The sequence below is a fragment of the Neoarius graeffei genome, chromosome 6 (genome assembly GCF_027579695.1).
Source record: "Neoarius graeffei isolate fNeoGra1 chromosome 6, fNeoGra1.pri, whole genome shotgun sequence".
NCBI lineage: Eukaryota > Metazoa > Chordata > Actinopteri > Siluriformes > Ariidae > Neoarius > Neoarius graeffei.
The window spans coordinates 92805381-92826379 of record NC_083574.1 but is presented as its reverse complement, the minus strand read 5'-3'; the positions used below and the strand labels follow the sequence as shown (position 1 = coordinate 92826379).

Here is a 20999-nt window from a genome sequence, read left to right as displayed (position 1 = left end):
TAGCACATTGCACGAGTCGAGCTACATCACGTCTCTATTGAGAGAGCTCTCTTCCTGTTTCTGAACATTTGTTTTGTTCAAGCAAAGGCTATACAGTATATAACATTTTGCTTATACAGTGGCCGCTGCATTCGCTGACTCAGTAACTGTGATTTCAGTTACCTGTGCTTTACCCCAGGCTGAAAATTGTCATGGTAACGTTGAGAAGTGGCGCCTGGTGAGACTTCCGGGTTGTGCTTCCCAGAGTGCACTGCACAGTCTAAAAGCACGACCCCTCAAACTACAGTTCCCACATATTTTGTTATTAGCTGCTGTTCTTGTTGTCATTCTGAGTAGTTTCTGAATGAAACTTTATCATCGGTATGTATGTACAAGAAAAACAAGCTTTATATACAGTTCACTCATTTCTGCATTTTTGGCTATGTATGTTTGATCTTGGAACGTGACCCTGTGGATACAGAGCTCCCACTGTATTTGCAGATATTTTCTTTGCTTGTTGTTTTGAGTTTGCTGTCGGTTGCTTTACATTGAGGCAGTATGACTAGTTCCGTTGCAATATCAATATAATCATCATTTATGTCACAGCCAGCAACATCACGATTGCTCACAACATTTAAATCTGATGGTTCCGATTCCCACTGGAGATTTCTGTGAATTTTACTAGGTCCAAAAGTGGATAGATTAATATTTTGACTTTGCTGTTATTTTCTGCTATAATACTGTTATTAATACTATTATAGCAGAAAATATACAGTTTTCAGTGTGAGTGGGAATGGGATCCCTGACACATAGTAAACATCAACAGTTACACTCAATACCCTATCAAGCCCCTTCAGAGTTTTGAAATGTTTATCACCCATTTAATTTACCAACATAATTAAATGTGGCATGTGGCATGGTGGTGTAGTGGTAAGCACTGTCACCTCACAGCAAGAAGATTCTGGGTTCGAGCCCAGTGGCCGATGGAGGCCTTTCTGTGTGGAGTTTGCATGTTCTCCCCGTGTCTGCAAGCATTTCCTCTGGGTGCTCCGGTTTCCCCCACAGTCCAAAGACATGCAGGTTAGGCTAATTGGTGGCTCCAAATTGACCATAGGTGTGAATGTGAGTGTGAACTGTTGTTTATCTGATGAAGCCGCAACAGGCCTAGCAAGCTGGCAGTGGATGAAGTGTCGGCCCTGTGGTGATCTGGCAACTTGTCCAGGGTGTACCCTGCCTCTTGCCCATAGTCAGCTGGGATAGGCTTCAGCTTGCCCGTGACCCTGCACAGGATAAGCAGTTATGGATAATGGATGGATGGATGGATGGATGGATAATAATTACAATGGCGTTTATGCTTCCATGTTCTAGTAAGGCAGCACTTCTATTCATGTGCCCCTAACCTGGTGAATTAACCATGAAGGATGCAGCAACTAAAAAAGAGAGAGTAGAAAGGTTCCAGAGTCACCACTACTTATAAATCTAACATTTCTGTTCAGGCAATGGCTGGTACCAATCCTGTAAGAGAAAATTGAAGGTTTATTACAATTGATGAAGCATATTTCTCTTGGATTATACACTGAAAAAAAAAGTAATTGAATTTACTTAATTTTAATGCGTACATCAGTCCCACACAATCCAATTGTGTAAGCTTAAAGTGATTTCATCCCCTTAATGTTATTGTGTAAGGTTAAAGTTATTTTAAGCTTACACAATTGGATTGTGTGGGACCGATGTACGCATTAAAATTAAGTAAATTGAATGACTTTTGGGGCGGCACGGTGGTGTAGTGGTTAGCGCTGTCGCCTCACAGCAAGAAGGTCCTGGGTTCGAGCCCCGGGGCCGGCGAGGGCCTTTCTGTGCGGAGTTTGCATGTTCTCCCCGTGTCCGCGTGGGTTTCCTCCGGGTGCTCCGGTTTCCCCCACAGTCCAAAGACATGCAGGTTAGGTTAACTGGTGACTCTAAATTGACCGTAGGTGTGAGTGTGACTGGTTGTCTGTGTCTATGTGTCAGCCCTGTGATGACCTGGCGACTTGTCCAGGGTGTACCCCGCCTTTCGCCCGTAGTCAGTTGGGATAGGCTCCAGCTTGCCTGCGACCCTGTAGAAGGATAAAGCGGCTAGAGATGATGAGATGAATGACTTTTTTTTTCAGTGTATTGCGGAAGAAAAAGTGAAACATTTGTTGATACTTTTTTTGTCAAATGTGATAATGTTTTATATATCTAACTTTTCTTCCTCATGCTGTTCCTTTGTTTTTTGTTTTTTTTTTAATTTTCCAGCTACTTATATTGCTCTGTGCTAACATATGCTTTGAATACAGGCAGGCTTTTCCTCCTTAATACTTTAACTTGCCTTTGTCTTGTTCTGTCTTTACTGTTGTTCCTCTTTATAGTAGAAAACTGACTAGGAAACCCATCAGGTAATCAACAACCCTTACTCTGGTTGCCTCATCTTAAACATCTGTACTACACCTTTCCAGTGATGTTTTTTTTTTTTTATTTCATAACAATTAATGAAATGATGAATGTGACCTTTGCTTTATGGAATAAGAGCTATATCAGACCATGTTGTCTGCATTGGCTATTTTGGAATCATGATGAAAATAAGCAGAAAATGGATGTTGTCTACATAGTCTCATTCTCAAACCCTCCTCTCACAGCCCTACGTGGTGGCACATTCCATTTGTCCTTGTGAACAGAGTGGATTGTGTTGAGTTTGGTGTTGCTGAGGTTTTGCAAAATTCAATGACAGCTGCTGACACTTTTTTCTTTCTCTCCCACAGATTTGTTTTTGGAGAAGCCTCGATCTGTTTCTGTGGATCTCCTTATTGAAACCTCTGAAGTCCCTGATGACAATGCCCACTATATACAACAAATCCGGCAGAGAACCACTAAGTATGTAGAAACAGATGAAACTTCTTGCTTCATTATAGGAGGATGTGGTGAAACTAGCACTGATGTCCTTACAGAATGCCTTGGGCATAATTTGACCCAGCAAACCAAAGCTTCTTCTATAAGGCCTACAGAAGGTCATTCAAAGTTCCTGGATCAACTTGACTGTCATGCTAGTTTACAAACTGAGATCCTCCAAAAGGAAGCTCCTAAAAGTAACAAAACATCCCAAGCAGTTTCACATTCTTTCTCTTCCTCTTCAGACACCAATGCCATATCTCTTCTTCCAGACTCCTTGCATCAGTCTAAGCAGAAGGATCAGAATTCACTTCAGGACAGTGCTCTCTCTCACCTCATTGATGCTGTTTCCCTAGGCAATGAGAATGACACATGTGGGTCCATATCAGCTCTTATTGCTCAGTTTGAAGCTACTGCTGAACAGAGTAACTTAAATCTGTCCTCAGGGTCCCAACCCCCTCAATTGTCTCTTCCACCAAAAAGCAACCAACAATTCAGCACCCCACAAAAAAGGATCCAGGACTTGTCACAAAAAGCCCAACAGCCTGTTGAAAAACACCTCCCTTGTAGTCCTGAGACCACTGAATCAACTGTCTTCACAATTCTAGATGAGCAAGTGCTTTCACCTGTTTCTCAGTATGACATTCCTGATCAGACTATCTGCAAAAACCAAGAGAACTTGAAGTATAAGTCCCCAGGTGGCAGCAGAGGTTGTCCCCTGACCAAGATCCCTTTTGGAAGAATGGTAAAAGAAAATGGTGGACAGAAATCTCATAGAGATAAAAGCCACAAGCCCCAGTGCCAGTCCCCTGCATTTTCAAGAAACTGGGAATATGGATGTTACAAAGACACCTTGATAAACAGCAAAGCCTCAGAGCGTTTCTTTATTTGTCACAACTCTGCTAGCAGCAGCTTGATGGAGGTGGAGGTCAATGTGGATGGAGAACCTTTGGATAAGACTTTGACTCTGGTACCATCACATCATGAGTCAGTACAGAATTCTCTTTATTTACCCCCCTCAGTGAGCACACATTCATATAAATCCACAGAGTCATCACTGTGTCATAGTTCTTCCTCCCACAACCCTTTTGTTTCCAGCATTCATGAGCATGATTACCAAAACAACCAGCCCCACACAGAGCAGTGTAATGAAATTAATGCTACCATATCAGGACATTTTAAGCCTGGTAATTACAATGGGATTGCATATAGCAACAGGCACTTTAAGGCTAGGGACAAGAAGGGTATGATTTGCAAGACACAGCATGTCCAGAATGGATTTGCTTCCTCAGAATGTCTTTTAAGGACTCAAAACATGAACTATCAAACAGAGAATGGCTCATCCTTGCCTGGGGTTGATTGGGATATGATCTATAGCTCTGTAGAATACAGAAATACCTTTGGACCACCAAGGCAATATTCTAAGTCCTTACAACAACACCAGGCTTTGAAACCAACCCATTCTGAGATATACAAAGGGATCTACCTTGTTGGCTCTCCAGTGCCAACAGCTCCAAGTCCTTGCAAGTCCAAGAGCTTGGGTGACTTAACATCTGAGGATATCTCATGCAACTTCCAGAGCAAATACAAGGTCATCAGTCGCAGTTTCATCACTCCAGCCATGCGAGAACAGAAATGGATGTGTGGCCGGGCTATTCATCCACAGGCTTCAGACCCCCTGACAGAACAACTTCGTAAACTGGTGACTTTGGATGAGGTGGACCACCACTCCATCCCCTCTCAAGTGCAATCTACCCCAAAATCTCTCTCAGTGTTCCCACCAGTACCATTGAATTCTGCTGTTTCCACAGAGGACTCAAATGACCCTCCTACATTCCTGTCACGGAAGCTTTCCTCACGTAGTCAGAGTCGTGTACGTCACATAGCCAATCGTGCCCGAGAAAGGCAGCAGGAGGCACTCAAATTACAACCTGCAGGGGCTACTTCTGATGTAGTCCTCCGCAATAAGACAGTCTCTTCTCAAACTCCCCTCATCAGTAGGCATTCCACTGGCTCATACATCGCTGGGTACTTGGAGCAGGTAGGGCTGGAGGATCGTGGTCTGCCTGAGGGATCCTGCAAAATACTTTCGAATGGCTACCATGATCAACATTATGCTGATGACTCTGTGGTCCCTCATAATTCCTGTCCTCCCTCTGAGCCTGAGGTCTACTTCCTTCTACGACTTTGAAATTATCTTCCTTATTTGCCTGTGTACAAACTTGCTGCCATTGTGAATTTCCTTCCAGTTTTTAAATATTTCTCGGCCCATAAAGCTGTACTTGTGCTTTCAAAATACATACTCCCAGCACAAGTACAGATATTGAAAACAATCTAAATAAAAACTTCCAGTATCATGTAAATATTGTCATATATCCTGGACAAGCAAGTTCATGTCTTAGATGCACTACACCAAATTAGTCCAAGTCAAGCTTTTAAATGTTGTTGTTTGCAATAAGTATTGTAGGAATAACATGTTTAATGATGGCTGTTTTTGAAGATGTTTCTCTTCTGGTCTTTTGGTCTTTTGTTTGTCTCTTTTTAAATGGTCATTAACTGATTAGAGGGGCTTCCATTCTGAAATATATAATTTGTTCCCTTTTCTTGTATCTCTTTTTGTTCTTTGTCTGTGGTGTTTGTATATACATTGACATATTTGGCAAATTTGCCCATAATTTTAAGGCCCTATGGGTTTTAAATTTGATAATGATATGTGGTGTTCCAGCATGTGAACCATGGACATTTTCAGCATGACTATGCACAGATCATAGGTAGACGTGTCTGTGCCGTGTTTACGTAAAATTTTACTTAATTCCATGATCAACACAAGAAAAAAATACCTGCCAGCTAGTTGTGCTTACTCTTTCGTTTAGACATGAATTCGTTGATTCTAAACAATATTTCAGTTTCAAAGTAAAAAACAAACAAAAAAACAAAAAACCTGAGGTTAAAGTTTTTATTTTTGTAATTGTTTTGATACAGATAGCAAAAAATGACACTTGATGGTCTGATTATTTTCTTTCTTTTAAAAAGAAGCATTTCATAGCACTAGCAGAACTAACCCGAGGCATTTTCAGACATGGGTTATGAATTGAACAAGTTGCATTTTTAAGTTTCTGTGTTAAAGGGCATTCAATTTTTCTTTTTCTTTTTGTTCCCGAGCATTTTCTTACCAATGCAATAAATACTGTTTGTCATTAAATTATTCAGCATGTTTCAATTTAATTATATTTGTGTGATGCTTTTAACAATAGACATTGTCACAAAGGGCAGCATGATGGTGCAATGTTTATTACTGTTGCCTCACAGCAAGAAGGTTCTGGGCTCACATCTTGTGGCTGACTGGGGCCTTTCTGTGTGGAGTTTGGATGTTCGCCCTGTGCCTGTGGGTTTCCTCCCACAGTCCAAAGACATATGGGTTATGTCAACTGCCTACTCAAAAAAGGGAATCCATCCTTTCTGGGTACCCTGGAGAATGACATATTTTCCAATAAATTATTTAGCTCATCTGGTCGACAGGCAATGAGCTAATGTGTTGTCTATCATCCATCTGTCATCCGTCCTGCGTCGTCCACATTTCATGAAAATCGCTTCTTCTCTCTCGATTCTTCACTGATTTTTATTCTTTTTGGCAGGAAGGTAGGTCTGCCTAGGATGTTTATAGCATCTATCCAAATTTGCATAATTGCAATTAATAATGAAGATATGGAGTAATTAAGCCCTAACAGGTAGTTTCTACACAAATAGCTTCTTCTCCCTCAATTCTTCACTGATTTTGATTCTTTCTGGCATGAAGGAAGGGTGCATACAACTTCTACCCAGATTTATTTAATTACAATTATTAATGAAGTTATGGACTAATTAAGCCTTAATGAGTATTTCAACAAAAATTGCTTCTTCTTGGTCAATTCCTCACTGTTTGGATTCTTTCTGGCAAATTGGTCGGTATTCCTAGGGTGGATATCGCTTCTATACAGTTAGGTCCATATATATTTGGACACTGACACAAATTTTGTTTTTTTTACCTGTTTACTGAAACATATTCAAGTTATAGCTATATAATGGACATGGACATAAAGTCCAGACTTTCAGCTTTCATTTGAGGGTATCCACATTAAAATTGGATGAAGGGTTTAGGAGTTTCAGCTCCTTAACATGCGCCACCCTGTTTTTAAAGGGACCAAAAGTAATTGACAATTGACTCAAAGGCTATTTCATGGGCAGGTGTGGGAAATTCCTTCGTTATGTCATTCTCAATTAAGCAGATAAAAGGCCTGGAGTTGATTTGAGGTGTGGTGCTTGCATTTGGAAGATTTTGCTGTGAAGAAAACATGTGGTCAAAGGAGCTCTCCATGCAGGTGAAACAAGCCATCCTTAAGCTGCGAAAACAGAAAAAACCCATCCGAGAAATTGCTACAATATTAGGAGTGGCAAAATCTACAGTTTGGTACATCCTGAGAAAGAAAGAAAGAAAGAAAGAAAGAAAGAAAGCAAGCACTGGTGAACTCATCAATGCAAAAAGACCTGGACACTCACAGATGACAACAATAGTGGATGATCGCAGAATAATTTCCATGGTGAAGAGAAACCCCTTCACAACAGCCAACCAAGTGAACAACACTCTCCAGGAGGTAGGCGTATCAATATCCAAATCTACCATAAAGAGAAGACTGCATGAAAGTAAATACAGAGGGTTCACTGCATGGTGCAAGCCACTCATAAGCCTCAAGAATAAAAAGGCTAGATTGGACTTTGCTAAAAAACATCTAAAAAAGCCAGCACAGTTCTGGAAGAACATTCTTTGGACAGATGAAACCAAGATCAACCTCTACCAGAATGATGAAAAGAAAAAAGTATGGTGAAGGCGTGGTACAGCTCATGATCCAAAGCATCATCTGTAAAACACGGTGGAGGCAGTGTGATGGCTTGGGCATGCATGGCTGCCAGTGGCACTGGGTCACTAGTGTTTATTGATGATGTGACACAGGACAGAAGCAGCCGGATGAATTCTGAGGTATTCAGAGACATACTGTGTGCTCAAATCCAGCCAAACTGATTGGTCGGCGTTTCATAATACAGATGGACAATGACCCAAAACATAAAGCCAAAGCAACCCAGGAGTTTATTAAAGCAAAGAAGTGGAATATTCTTGAATGGCCAAGTCAGTCACCTGATCTCAACCCAATTGAGCATGCATTTCACTTGTTAAAGACTAAACTTCAGACAGAAAGGCCCACAAACAAACAGCAACTGAAAACTGCTGCAGTAAAGGCCTGGCAGAGCATTAAAAAGGAGGAAACACAGCGTCTGGTGATGTCCATGAGTTCAAGACTTCAGGCAGTCATTGCCAACAAAGGGTTTTCAACCAAGTATTAGAAATGAACATTTTATTTACAATTATTTAATTTGTCCAATTACTTCTGAGCCCCTGAAATGAAGGGATTGTGTTTAAAAAAAACGCTTTAGTTCCTCACATTTTTATGCAATCATTTTGTTCAACCCACTGAATTAAAGCTGAAAGTCTGAACTTCAACTGCATCTGAATTGTTTTGTTCACAATTCATTGTGGTAATGTACAGAACCAAAATTAGAAAAATGTTGCCTCTGTCCAAATATTTATGGACCTAACTGTATATAGCTTGTATATTGTGTATATAGCTTGCAGCATTTATTGCACAAGGTGGCCCACTTTAGATCGTTCCTTCTGGACTAGATGGGACCGGAGTGAGCTACGCCATCATTGATGGTCTCGTTATAGGATACAAGTGTAGACAAGTAAGGACAAACAGTACTAAGTGTATTGAAAAGGTTTCATTATGAGCAGATTGTGAATGAGTCTTGGGATAAGCACAGGACAGTTTTTTAATGACCACAGCAGTAGTTCTTGGGTACAAACTTCCAGCATTCAGCTCAGATTATAGACTGAAGCAAGGGTTAGACTGTTAACCTGTTTTTGGGAAGTGTAACCCAGAATAATAAAGGCCTCAGGTTTGTGGTTTTAATAAAAAAACTAATGTAGTTGACACTCAAAAGGGCTAGGCAATATTCTGAAATGTGAAGTCAACAAAAGGCAAAAAAAATTGTGACAGTAAATCATTAAACATGAAGCAACCATGGCAAAGGCTTGGAACCTATGGGGTGCCAAGTGTCACCGGGCCCATTTTGTGGACGAAATGCATTTCGTCCATCACAGAATGCATTTTGTCATCACAAAATGCATTTCGTTGGATGAAATGCATTTCGTCCATCACAGAATGCATTTCGTCCATCACGAAATGCATTTCGTCCATCACGAAATGCATTTCGTCATCACAAAATGCATTTCGTCCATCACAGAATGCATTTCGTCATCACAAAATGCATTTCTTCGGACGAAATGCATTTCATCCATCACAGAATGCATTTCGTTGGACAAAATGCATTTCGTGATGGACGAACTGCATTTTGTGATGACGAAATGCATTCTGTGATGGACGAAATGCATTTCATCCACGAAATGGGCCCGGTGACACTTTCGTGATGGACGAAAAGCATTTTGTGATGATGAAATGCATTTTGTGATGACAAAATGCATTCTGTGATGGACGAAATGCATTTCGTGATGGACGAAATGCATTTCGTGATGGACGAAATGCATTTCATCCAACGAAATGCATTTTGTGATGACAAAATGCATTCTGTGATGGACGAAATGCATTTCGTCCACAAAATGGGCCCGGTGACACTTTCGTGATGGACGAAATGCATTTTGTGATGACAAAATGCATTCTGTGATGGATGAAATGCATTTCATGATGGACGAAATGCATTTCGTCCGACGAAATGCATTTTGTGATGACAAAATGCATTCTGTGATGGACGAAATGCATTTCGTCCACGAAATGGGCCCGGTGACACTTTCGTGATGGACGAAATGCATTTTGTGATGGCGAAATGCATTCTATGATGGACGAAATACATTTCGTGATGGACGAAATGCATTTTGTCTGACGAAATGCATTTTGTGATGACGAAATGCATTCTGTGATGGACGAAATGCATTTTGTCCGACGAAATGCATTTTGTGATGACGAAATGCATTTCGTCTGACGAAATGCATTTTGTGATCACAAAATGCATTCTGTGATGGATGAAATGCATTTCGTCCATGAAATGGGCCCGGTGACACTTGGCACCCCATAGGAACCATCATAGATGAAAAACTGGAGTGGGGCTTTGCAAAATAATGCTTGAGGTACTATTCAGATATGATTAATCTTTAAGCATATTACACACTACCCTGAAAGAAAAGCCAAACAAATTTGACACGTTTCACATGTAAAATTGACAAAAGTGGTGTTTATTTTCACAGATGAGTTTTTCACATTTGTTTTTCAATTGTATGGCATATGGCTTATTTTTCACGTGATTACATATTACTGTCATAAACAAGTGAAGTTACATTGACACAGTAGTGATGAATGTACATCTGGATTTCCCAACATGCCCTGGGAGATTAAGGGGTAAAGTATTATTAAGATTTTTTTAAAGGCAATCTCAAACAAACAAACAAACAAACAAAGAACACACTACATTGCCACTCAGCTGTGTGTTAATTGATAATTGTTGATTCAGTTATCTCTAATTCTTGGACCCAGGAGAAGGAGATGTAATTTGGAACACCTCTTGGAACACTTTAGTCCATGTTTTCTTCATGTCATCTCTTAGGACTTTGTGGGTATTAAAAATAGCTCCAGAAACTATGCAGCCAGAGGAAGGCAGAGCAGTGAAGCTTCACCATATCTCATGACTGCTGTAGTCCTTTCTCCCTGCCTGACCCTGCTGGCATTATTACTATGGACAGCGTGTGAGGTTGTGGTGGGGACATCTCAGGAAGAGAAGTGTGTGTACCTGGATCATGCACAGCATCTCGACACTGTGGGTCTCTCTCAGGATGGAGATGTGATCATCGGTGCACTCATCAATTTCTATGTGCTGCCACCGACCCTTGACATGAGCTTCATCAAAGAACCGTACCTGCAGTCCTGCTCTGAGTGAGTTGTTCCCTCTAATTCTCTCTCCAATGCCTTTACAAATTTGGAAGAAAAAAAAAATCAAGCGATGTCATTTTTGTCTGTTTATGATTTCTCTTCATAGGTGGATCTGGACACTGATCTTTTTTTTTTCCAATGGAAAATCACAAAACCTTTTATTTTATTCTACCAATTTAAAAAAAATAATTATTATCAATCAGGCATGTAAAGACTTAAATTCTCGTGCACATTTAGCATATGCTTGATTTACAAGACACTATCTGTAACTGATTTTGGGAAACATGCATTGTTTTAAATTTCTGTAATGTCATGCATGTCATTCCTCATGCACTACTGGAAATGATAATTCAGACTTTTACACAGCAAGAGAATATCTTAACCAAAGAGAAATGTTTGCCTTTGTATGTGTGCAATTTGCTCAAGCAGTTTGACACCTCAACAGCTGTACAGCTGCATCCTTCAGTAATACTGTACGACTGACAAAATGTTTCTATACAGTATGTAGTATGTAAAAATATGAGCAGTGCAGGACTTGTAGATTCATAATTCGGTTTCTTTTTAGTTCATTATCATAACAGTAAAAATCCAGCATGGAGAAATTATAAGCAACAAATATATATATATATATATATATATATATATAATGATTTGTTGTTTTAACTTAAAGTTAGTGCCCGGGCTGCCTTAAAATTTTGAGTTCACTGAAATTAATATAGTAAGTTCACACAATGAGGCAAACAATTTAACTTACTATATGAATTTCAGTGAACTCAAAATTTTAAGGCAGCCTGGGCACTAACTTTTTTAAGTTAAAAAAACAAATAATTTTTTTACAGTGTGTGTGTGTATATATATATATATATATATATATATATATATATATAAGCTGCTGTAATGTTTTTACATACTTGCAAAAGATACATGTTCTTATTTTTATATTTACATGACTAAAGCCGAGTTAATTTTATTTGTAAGCTTTTGTGTGGAATGCTTTGTAATATATGCAGTGAACTTCACTTTAAGATCAACAATAACCTTGATAACCAAAAACCTTAAAAATACTGAAAAAATATAAATTTATTTTTTTCGCAGTCCGGGTTCCATCAAATCCTGCGCTCTGATTGGCTGGCGAGCGGGACCGTATCCTATGATACAGACCCCAGTTACGCACCCCGGATATGGATCTCTGGCGACTCGCTCGTACACAACAACAACAACAAACATAGTCGCAATTTTTTTCAACATTTATCTTTTTTTTTTATAAGATTTATTTATAAGATTTTTATCAAAAATCTTATAAATTTTTGCCAGCGTTTCTCAGGAGAACAGCATTAATTTTACAGCATGGATAGTGATAACGACAGTCTTCACAGTGAAAGCGAGTTTTACTACCCTGAGGAAGAAGAAATAAAAGAAAACATTTCAGGAGAAAGCTAAAAACCTGTAACTGTTGCTAACGCCGAGCAAAAACATGGCTGAATCCTGAATGACTCAATTTTGTATAAAAACGGGACTACATAGCTGGCAAAATGTAGTTTATTTCCTGCCATGGAAGTGCACTTGTATACCGAGGAGGAAGCAATTCTCATTACAGCTGTGAATGAGGATTCAAAATGGCGGCTCCCTTGGTTTTCCCTTTCGGGCGCTCTCGTTTTCTGTTAGAATTTAGTAAAGAAAAAAATAAATATATTATTTACCAGCTTAAGGTTGGTCTGTATGGTGAAATACCGTGACCTCAGCCTTGAGTACTGACCTCGGCCCAGAGGGCCTCGCTCAGTACTTTCAAGACTTCGGTCACGGTATTTCATGATACAGACCTCCCTGGTAATGCGATATCACATTTAAAATATAATTTTATTGATTGACATGCTTCTGCTTTGTGCATCATCCACTGCAGGTTTTTTTTAATCTATAACTGTCTTTTCTTGTCTGCTCAGCTTCCAGGAAAGTCCTGTGCAGTGGGCTCAGGCTGTTGTATTTGCTGTGGAGGAGATTAACAGAAATCCTTTTTTGCTGCCGGGAGTTCGACTGGGCTACCGTATCATGGACAGTTGCTCACGCTACCCACATAGCCTGAGATCGGTGATGTCCATGATCAGTGGAGGAAATGGCACCTGTGAGTCCACCCGACCTGCCAAACTTATCATTGGAGACTCTGGTTCCACACAGTGTATTATTCTGTCCAGAGTTCTGAGCCCACTGTGTGTACCAATGGTGAGTGTCATGAGTGAATAAACAGGCAAGTCACTGTATCGAGAGAACTTTGAGCACTCGAGGACAAACTGACTGTGCTTCACTGATCCCTATGGGTCCATGAAACACAGTGAGGGATGTCCATGGGTTTAGAATTTTGTTCCAGTGGTGGAAATTACTCAGCACCACTTTCAAAGTTATGATATTTAATACCGAGTTCCTATACAGTACTGTGCAAAAGTTAGAAACCACCCTTTTGGTTTCTGTCAAAATTCATTCAGTACATATTATTAATGATTTGGTGGCAAACAACAATGATGTTACAATATGCAATTATTTAAATCTACTTTCAATCAAACAGCCATGCAATACTTATTTACATAGGTCAATGTTAAAGTTCAATATTGCAAATTAAATATTTACAGACTTGATATGTTTTTCCCCCATGCATCTTCCTATCATTAGTGGTCATTCTTGTTCTTCTTATTAAATCACACAAAGGTACTGAAAGTACTGAAGTACTGAATGGTCATTTGATGTAGATTTTCCTGTCATTCACATCAGACAAGGAGCAACAGAATTATACTTATGTGGCCCAACAGTGTTGGAAGCAGTAATTGATCAAATTGTGGATTGGTGCTGAGTAAAGTCCCTGATTTTCAACAGTTTTTTTCTTTTTTTGAACTCTTGGTAGCATATCAGATAATGTGTTGTATATTTGAGAATATGGTTTATTTGACCAATGTTATTTTGTCATTGAGCTAAATATATTGAGTTGGTTGATGGTTTGGATCATCATGTTCAAATATGTTGGAAATATATTCCATTTCTCCCTCAGATCAGCTACCTGGCTACATGCATGTGTCTCAGTAACAGACGAACGTATCCCAATTTCTTTCGCACAATCCCCAGTGATAAATATCAGGCTCGCACCATGGCACAGATGGCCAAACGTTTTGGCTGGACTTGGATTGGTGCTGTAGTGGCAGACAATGACTATGGACTCCAAGCAGTGCAGGCATTTCGAGAAGAGATAAAAGGTACTGGAATCTGCCTCGCCTTTGTCAGCACTCTTGTCCGAGAGAAACTGGCACAAGATGTGGCCCGTGCCGTAAAGATGGTGCAGAGCTCATCTGCTCGTGTGATCATGGTATTTGCTTGGCATATGGACGTTGAAGTGCTTCTCACTGAGCTGGTTCGCAGAAATGTGACAGACCGTCAGTTCCTGGCCAGCGAGGTTTGGAGTACCAGTAGCCATCTCTTGAGCAACCCTGAGCTCTACACCATTACTCAAGGCACATTGGGAGTGGCTATTAGGAGTGCACCCATTCCTGGATTTGAGAAACACCTAAGAGAGCTCCATCCCTCCCGGTATCCTCGAGACACAATTCTGAGAGTGTTATGGGAGAGGACGTTTAACTGCAGCCCGGTGCAGAACACCATGGTAAACTCTCAGAGTGACTTACCCCCATGCAGTGGGAAGGAGAGTCTGGAAAGGGTTCAGAATGGTGTTACAGATGTCTCCAACTTAAGAGCCACTTATAATGTGTATCTGGCTGTATATGCAGCTGCATATGCACTCCACTCTCTGCTGGCCTGCACTGCACCTAACAGTTCTGACCCTATGAAGACCCCAGGCTGTTCATCTCCAGACATCATCACGACACAAAAGGTAAGATGTGTTATTTATCACAACATTTTATATCATCAAAATCATTTTGCATTTATATTAGCATTTTATTTCTGATGATTCATTTATGATACTGGTGAAAGTTATCAGTGATACTTTGAGTTGGATTTAAACATTGACTTGAGTATTTAAGTAATTAAATGCAGTTCTTGACCATGATTGAGTTGGATGAATGAGAAGTTGATTATTTTCCTGTCCTGAAATGATACTACTCATATTTTGGCTCACCACCACAGTTTTGCAAAGATAAGATATTTTAAGCTCTTAATGAAAGAAGCGTCATGTTTTTAGAGGTACATTAAATGTATTGCAAAATCTTCAAGGCAGGTTAGTTCCAGTTATCATTTACATTATAGCAGCTATAAACAGTTTTTCCCCTCACTAGCATCTCATATTTTTTCTCTTATGATTGATGATGATGATAATAATAATAATAATAATAATAATAAGAAGAAGAAGAAGAAGAAGAAATGCAGCATGTTACAGAGAAATCAGAAAGATTTACAAAAATATGAAAGCTTGAGAAAGAAATTTCTTTCCTATTCAAAATGTGGCCATCCTTCTAGCTCACGTTCCTCTTCTCCTCCTAGCTCTTGGAGCACCTTGAGCTGCTCAATTTCACAACTCAGCTTGGAGAGAAGTTTTATTTTCAAGATGGGGAAATTCCAGCTGTCTATGACATAATGAATTGGCAGAGAGGTCTTGGAGGAACCTTGCAATATGTCCTCATTGGCCGACTGGAGGGTTCTAACCTCCTCATTAATGAATCAGTCATCAGATGGCCAGGAAACTCAAACAAGGTAAATTATCAGAGGCTGCCACAGTGTTGCCTGTGGTCCTGACTTATTGTCTGTGTGGTGTGTCATATTTTATCCCCTTGTTTGCAGGAGTTTTGTCCAGGTTCTTTGGGAGACCTCTTTAAAACACCCCAGTAGTTCACTATGTGTGTATGTCTGTGAGAGAGCGATTCAAGTGAGTTAGTCAGTGCGTTTACATGCACATAGAGAAAATCGAATTTCTGCCGTAGCTCGACTGAAATCGAAGTTCTAAATGCCATGGATACACCTTAGCTCGGCTGAAATCGAAACGAACTGGATTTCTCGTAATCGAGCTCCGCAACCTAGATTATGCGATTGTAGCCGAGCTACTTAGTGCATGTAACCCTATCGAGCTACGTAGTCGAGCTACTTACTTCCCTTCCGGAAGTGACGAGACCACAAGCAGGAAACACAACAGCCTTGGTCGGCATGACAACAGTAGTAGTAGCGAGCAGCAGAAGAGGTCAGGAGGAACAAGGAGACACATTTTTGTGTGTTTATTAAGACATAAATTAAATTGTAAGCAAAAAATGGACTTTAGAAAAATATACAATTGTGCAAAATAAGTTGTCTTACAAAACAGTGGTCTGCGCAGGACAGTTTGTAGCCAACAGGTGGCAATGACATGTGGTGTGAATGTAAAGTGGAAATCACTCCTCTTCTTCATGACGACAACCGGAAGTGTACCAACACGATGGGGCGTGTAGTGCCACCTGTGGCTCGGGTGCACAATGTACCTCACACAATAGCTTGATTTCCTTGTGTGCATGTAGGATTGGATTTCTCTGGCACCCCTGCTGGGACCCTTAGCTCGATTACCGACAGTAGCTCGATTTGGATGTGCATGTAAACGCACTGAGTGTGAGTGATTCCCTGTGATAGACCTGCATCTCATCCAAGCTGTTTTCTGCCTGGATAGGCTCCAGTTAAATGGGTTACTGAATATGAATGACTCTGTCTATCCATTATCTATACCACTTATCTGTCAGGGTCATGGGAGAAGCCAGAGCCAATCCCAGCTGACTTCAGGTGAGAGGTGGGGTTCACCCTCGGAAGGTTGCAGGGCTAACACAGAGTCAAGCAACCATTCACACTCACATTCACACCTATGGGAAATTTAGAGGAGCCAGTTGACCTAATCCAGTTAACCCAGTTTTAGATTGTGGGAGGAAACCCATGCAGGCATGAGGAAAACATCTAAACTGAACACAGAAAGGCCCCAATCAGCCATAAGGTTTGAAACCAGAATCAAAAACAACACTCTACACAAAGATTTTGTACAATTATATGTTCAATCCCCACACTAATCATTAATACGGTCATTCATCAGCAGGGCTGTGCACATCAAACTAACTGTATTTGACGATGATATAAAACTAAAAAATGAGGGCATTTTATATTAACTGCTGAAAAAAATGCAAACACCTCTGGGAGTTAAATTGCATCGTAAAAATCAAAACTTCATGCAATGTTGACTTGAGTTCTTAATTCCATTTTCTCTGATTATTTCAGGTGCCTGTGTCTGTGTGCTCTGCTGAATGCCCTCAAGGAACACGCAAAGCTATAAGAAAGGGCCTGCCAGTTTGCTGCTTTGACTGCCTGCCCTGCGCTGAAGGCGAATTCAGCAATGTCACAGGTCATCAAATGTCCCTTTAGCACTATAAACAGCCTCTAAAAATTAAGTACTGCTTACATCATTTGCATAGAAGGACACAGCTTATCAAATGCCAACTGTCTCATTCCTAAATACAGGAAATAATTTAGCATTTCTTCCATTACCACAGAGGTTCCCTAACATTCTATGAAATCATTATACATTATCCAAAGTGTTGCTGAATTCATCTCATCTCATTATCTGTAGCCGCTTTATCCTGTTCTACAGGGTCGCAGGCAAGCTGGAGCCTATCCCAGCTGACTACGGGTGAAAGGCGGGGTACACCCTGGACAAGTCGCCAGGTCATCACAGGGCTGACACATAGACACAGACAACCATTCACACTCACATTCACACCTACGCTCAATTTAGAGTCACCAGTTAACCTAACCTGCATGTCTTTGGACTGTGGGGGAAACCGGAGCACCCAGAGGAAACCCACGCGGACACGGGGAGAACATGCAAACTCCACACAGAAAGGCCCTCGCCGGCCACGGGGCTCGAACCCGGACCTTCTTGCTATGAAGCGACAGCGCTAACCACTACACCACTGTGCCGCCCGTTGCTGAATTCCTGAATTGAATTTCTCATAAAGTGTTTCTGTAATCATTATAAGAATAATTTTCTATTATGGTAGCTTGGACAGTAGATCAGGCTGTAGGTCAAAGCTTAGCTTTATATTAATGTGCTTATTCTAATAAGTTACAATATTAACAGCTTTATATGCAGTAGTGTGTATATATATATATATATATACCGTATAGACCCCTTTCACTGACGTCACCCGAAACCGGAAGTAAACAGTCCCTGCGCCATTTTGGAAGACCAACAAACTCGTGATAAGGGGATAATAACGGCAGCGGTATGTGAACCCACGAGAATAAAGTGGAGTGGCAAACGACTTAAACAAACAAATCTGAGCTGTTTTATTTATGATTTATTGGCCCAACAGTAGACTTGAAAGAAACCTGTGTGAGACTTGGCAAAAAACTGTGGATATAATGGATAAGTCTGTGCATGATCTGCGGACACTTTGAGGTAAGCAAACGCAAGAAATTCAGATTTAAAACATGCTAAAGTGGCCCCAAGTTGATAACTGTATGAGGAGCAAGCCTCCCAGACTTCTACAATTTAATAATAATAATAATTTAGGATGGTTTGGGGCTTGCTCGCTGCTGCCAGGTTGGTTGTTGAGTAGCCTGACTGTTTTTTTTTTTCCTTGCGTGTGGTATCATTGTTGACGCGAGGTTGTTTTTTGAACATGCCAATGCGGACACGATTTCCCCTGATGAGTTATGACTTCAGACGCGATGTGTGTGTGGAGGTGTGGAGTCCGTGTGATATGTACGTAAGATAGGCTTCTCATGTGTTTGGAGATCCGCGCTCCGAGACAAGCGCAAGCACACACACCCCCAAGGGAAAAAAAGGGGCCCCCCGAAAATATCGGCATAGTTTGAACACTGAGTGTAGGCACTGGGTGTAAACAACAAATAGTTTACAATGTCTGGGTAGCAAACAGATGGCAGAATTGGTGTCCGGTCCTCCTTATGTTTCCATTCTCCCTTACCCCGAGTCTTATCATATGGGTCAAACCCATCAATCACAGCCGGTTTCTCCACATACCGTGCCCTTTCTGCAGCTGGTAATGTACTCACATAACCAGAATTATCAGCCATCGTGTCACTTTACTCTTGCTCGTACTTTGTTTTATATTGTGAGTGCATGTACTTGGTCTTCCAATATGGCACCTAACAAAATCTCACGGCGCGGTGACATCATGTGAAAGGGGTCTATACACACACACACATCAGCAGTGTAATGGTGAAGATTTTGCATGCTTTCCCTGTGTTTGCGTGGATTTCCTCTGGGTGCTCTGGTTTTCTTCCACAGTTCAAAGACGTGGATGAGCCTAACTGGCTACTCTCAATTGCCCATAGGTGTGAATGTGAGTGCGAATGGTTGTTCGTCTCTGTGTTAGCCCTGTGATAGGTTGGCAAACTGCCCACAGGGTGTACCCTGCCTTTCTCCCAAAGTCAGCTGGGATTGGCTCCCGGCTTCCCCCATGACCTTGACAGAGAAGCGGCATAGATAATCGATGGATGGATGGATGGTGAAGATTTCTATAATGATCTGTTCATTTAAAATTTGCAGAAGGCTTCTCCAGTATCAGTTCTTTGCAACAGTCAAAGTAAAACATAAAATCTTCAGGATGGAAGGCTTTGTGGTTCCTCTGCAATGTCACATTTGTCTGAGTAAAAAGAGAGGCTGGTGAGGGCATGACTGTTTTTAGTTGTTATAAAGTCAATGTCATAATAGGATCAAACCTCATTTGCTGACCTTCTGCAACATTAAACACAGCTATAAACAGAAAGTGATGCTCATAATTTATTTTTAAATGTCATTATTGGAAAATGGCTGTGGAATGGGCTGTGATTATTTTTTAAAATCTCTTTTACAGGCTCACTAGAATGTTATCGCTGCCCCCCAGAATTCTGGTCCAACAGTCTCAGGACTGCATGTGTACCATGTGAGGTTGAATACCTCTCCGTCAACGAGACAATGGGCATCGCCTTGATGACTGTTGCTGTGTGTGGTGCCACGACAACAGCAGCTGTGGGTGTGGCTTTTGTGTACTACAGGCAGACTCCTATCGTCAAGGCCAACAACTCAGAGCTGAGCTTCCTGCTCTTGCTGTCACTCAAACTCTGCTTCCTGTGTTCACTGGTGTTTGTGGGTCAGCCCTCATTATGGTCATGCAGGCTACAACAAGCAGCATTTGGGATCAGTTTTGTTCTTTGCATCTCGTGCATCCTGGTCAAAACCATTGTGGTTCTGGTTGCTTTTCGTTCAGCCAGACCTGGATCTGCAGCCCTCATGAAGTGGTTTGGACCAGGCCAGCAAAGAGGAAGTGTTCTGTTCTTTACTTCTATTCAGGTGATTATCTGTGCTGTATGGTTATCCCTCAGTCCTCCCTTTCCTTACCGCAACTTAAGCATTCAAGGATCAAAGATCATTTTAGAGTGCATGGTGGGGTCAATAACAGGCTTTTCCCTTGTTTTGGGCTACATTGGACTGTTAGCTTCCATTTGCTTCCTTCTGGCCTTCTTTGCCCGAAAGCTTCCAGACAATTTTAATGAGGCCAAATTTATCACTTTCAGCATGTTGATCTTCTGTGCTGTGTGGATCACATTTGTTCCAGCATACATCAGCTCGCCAGGAAAATACAGTGTCGTTGTAGAGATATTTGCTATCCTGGCTTCCAGTTTTGGTCTCTTAATCTGTATATTTGCCCCAAAATGTTACATTATTTTACTCAAACCAGAAAACAATACCAAGAAATTTCTCATGGGGAAAACCCAATAGAGAAAAGGTTTACCATCTGCTGTGAGACCCTCACTGCTTTCTTATAAGTAAAGAAATGGAATAATGAATGTTCATCAGTCGTAGTTTCCTCTGTACTTTCTTTTTCCAATATTTAGTGACTAAATATTATGAATGGTATTTTTAGAGACTCCAGAGTATACTGGTGGAAATGTTAAAAGGATTCTTGTTATTACTGGCAAAACTGTATATTTTCCTCCACATAAAGTTCACATATCTAACCTGTTTCTTTTGTTTATAATTGTTATTTTTTAATAAAGGCATTCACATTAAAAAGCTTAAAATTAGCCCGCTTGATCCATTCCACAACCAGCTTTGATGTGTGTTTGGGATCACAGTCCTGT

General features: G+C 40.7%; 2 protein-coding genes across 2 annotated transcripts in view; both read left to right on the top strand.

Moving 5' to 3' along the window:
- The window catches only part of plch1 (phospholipase C, eta 1), a 300261-nt gene extending 295184 nt beyond the window's left edge, over window positions 1-5077 (top strand). Inside the window, 2 exon segments of the mRNA XM_060924490.1 lie at window positions 2760-4630; window positions 4700-5077. Of these exon segments, the coding sequence (XP_060780473.1) occupies window positions 2760-4630; window positions 4700-5077 (2249 nt within the window).
- A 5594-nt stretch (window positions 5078-10671) lies between these two features.
- Window positions 10672-20637, top strand: LOC132888438 (extracellular calcium-sensing receptor-like). The gene is made up of 6 exons (XM_060924489.1): window positions 10672-10919; window positions 12857-13133; window positions 13951-14784; window positions 15393-15602; window positions 17133-17256; window positions 19733-20637. Exons 1-6 carry the CDS (start codon window positions 10672-10674, stop codon window positions 20635-20637), a joined length of 2598 nt encoding a protein of 865 aa, XP_060780472.1.
- The last annotated feature ends 362 nt before the right edge of the window (window positions 20638-20999 follow it).

Coding starts and splice junctions, on each gene's coding strand:
- LOC132888438 (XM_060924489.1), top strand. CDS start 10,672: ATGACTGCTGTAGTCCTTTCTCCCTGCCTGACCCTGCTGGCATTATTA. Junction 10,920..12,856: donor TACCTGCAGTCCTGCTCTGA/GTGAGTTGTTCC, acceptor TTGTCTGCTCAG/CTTCCAGGAAAGTCCTGTGC. Junction 13,134..13,950: donor GCCCACTGTGTGTACCAATG/GTGAGTGTCATG, acceptor TTTCTCCCTCAG/ATCAGCTACCTGGCTACATG.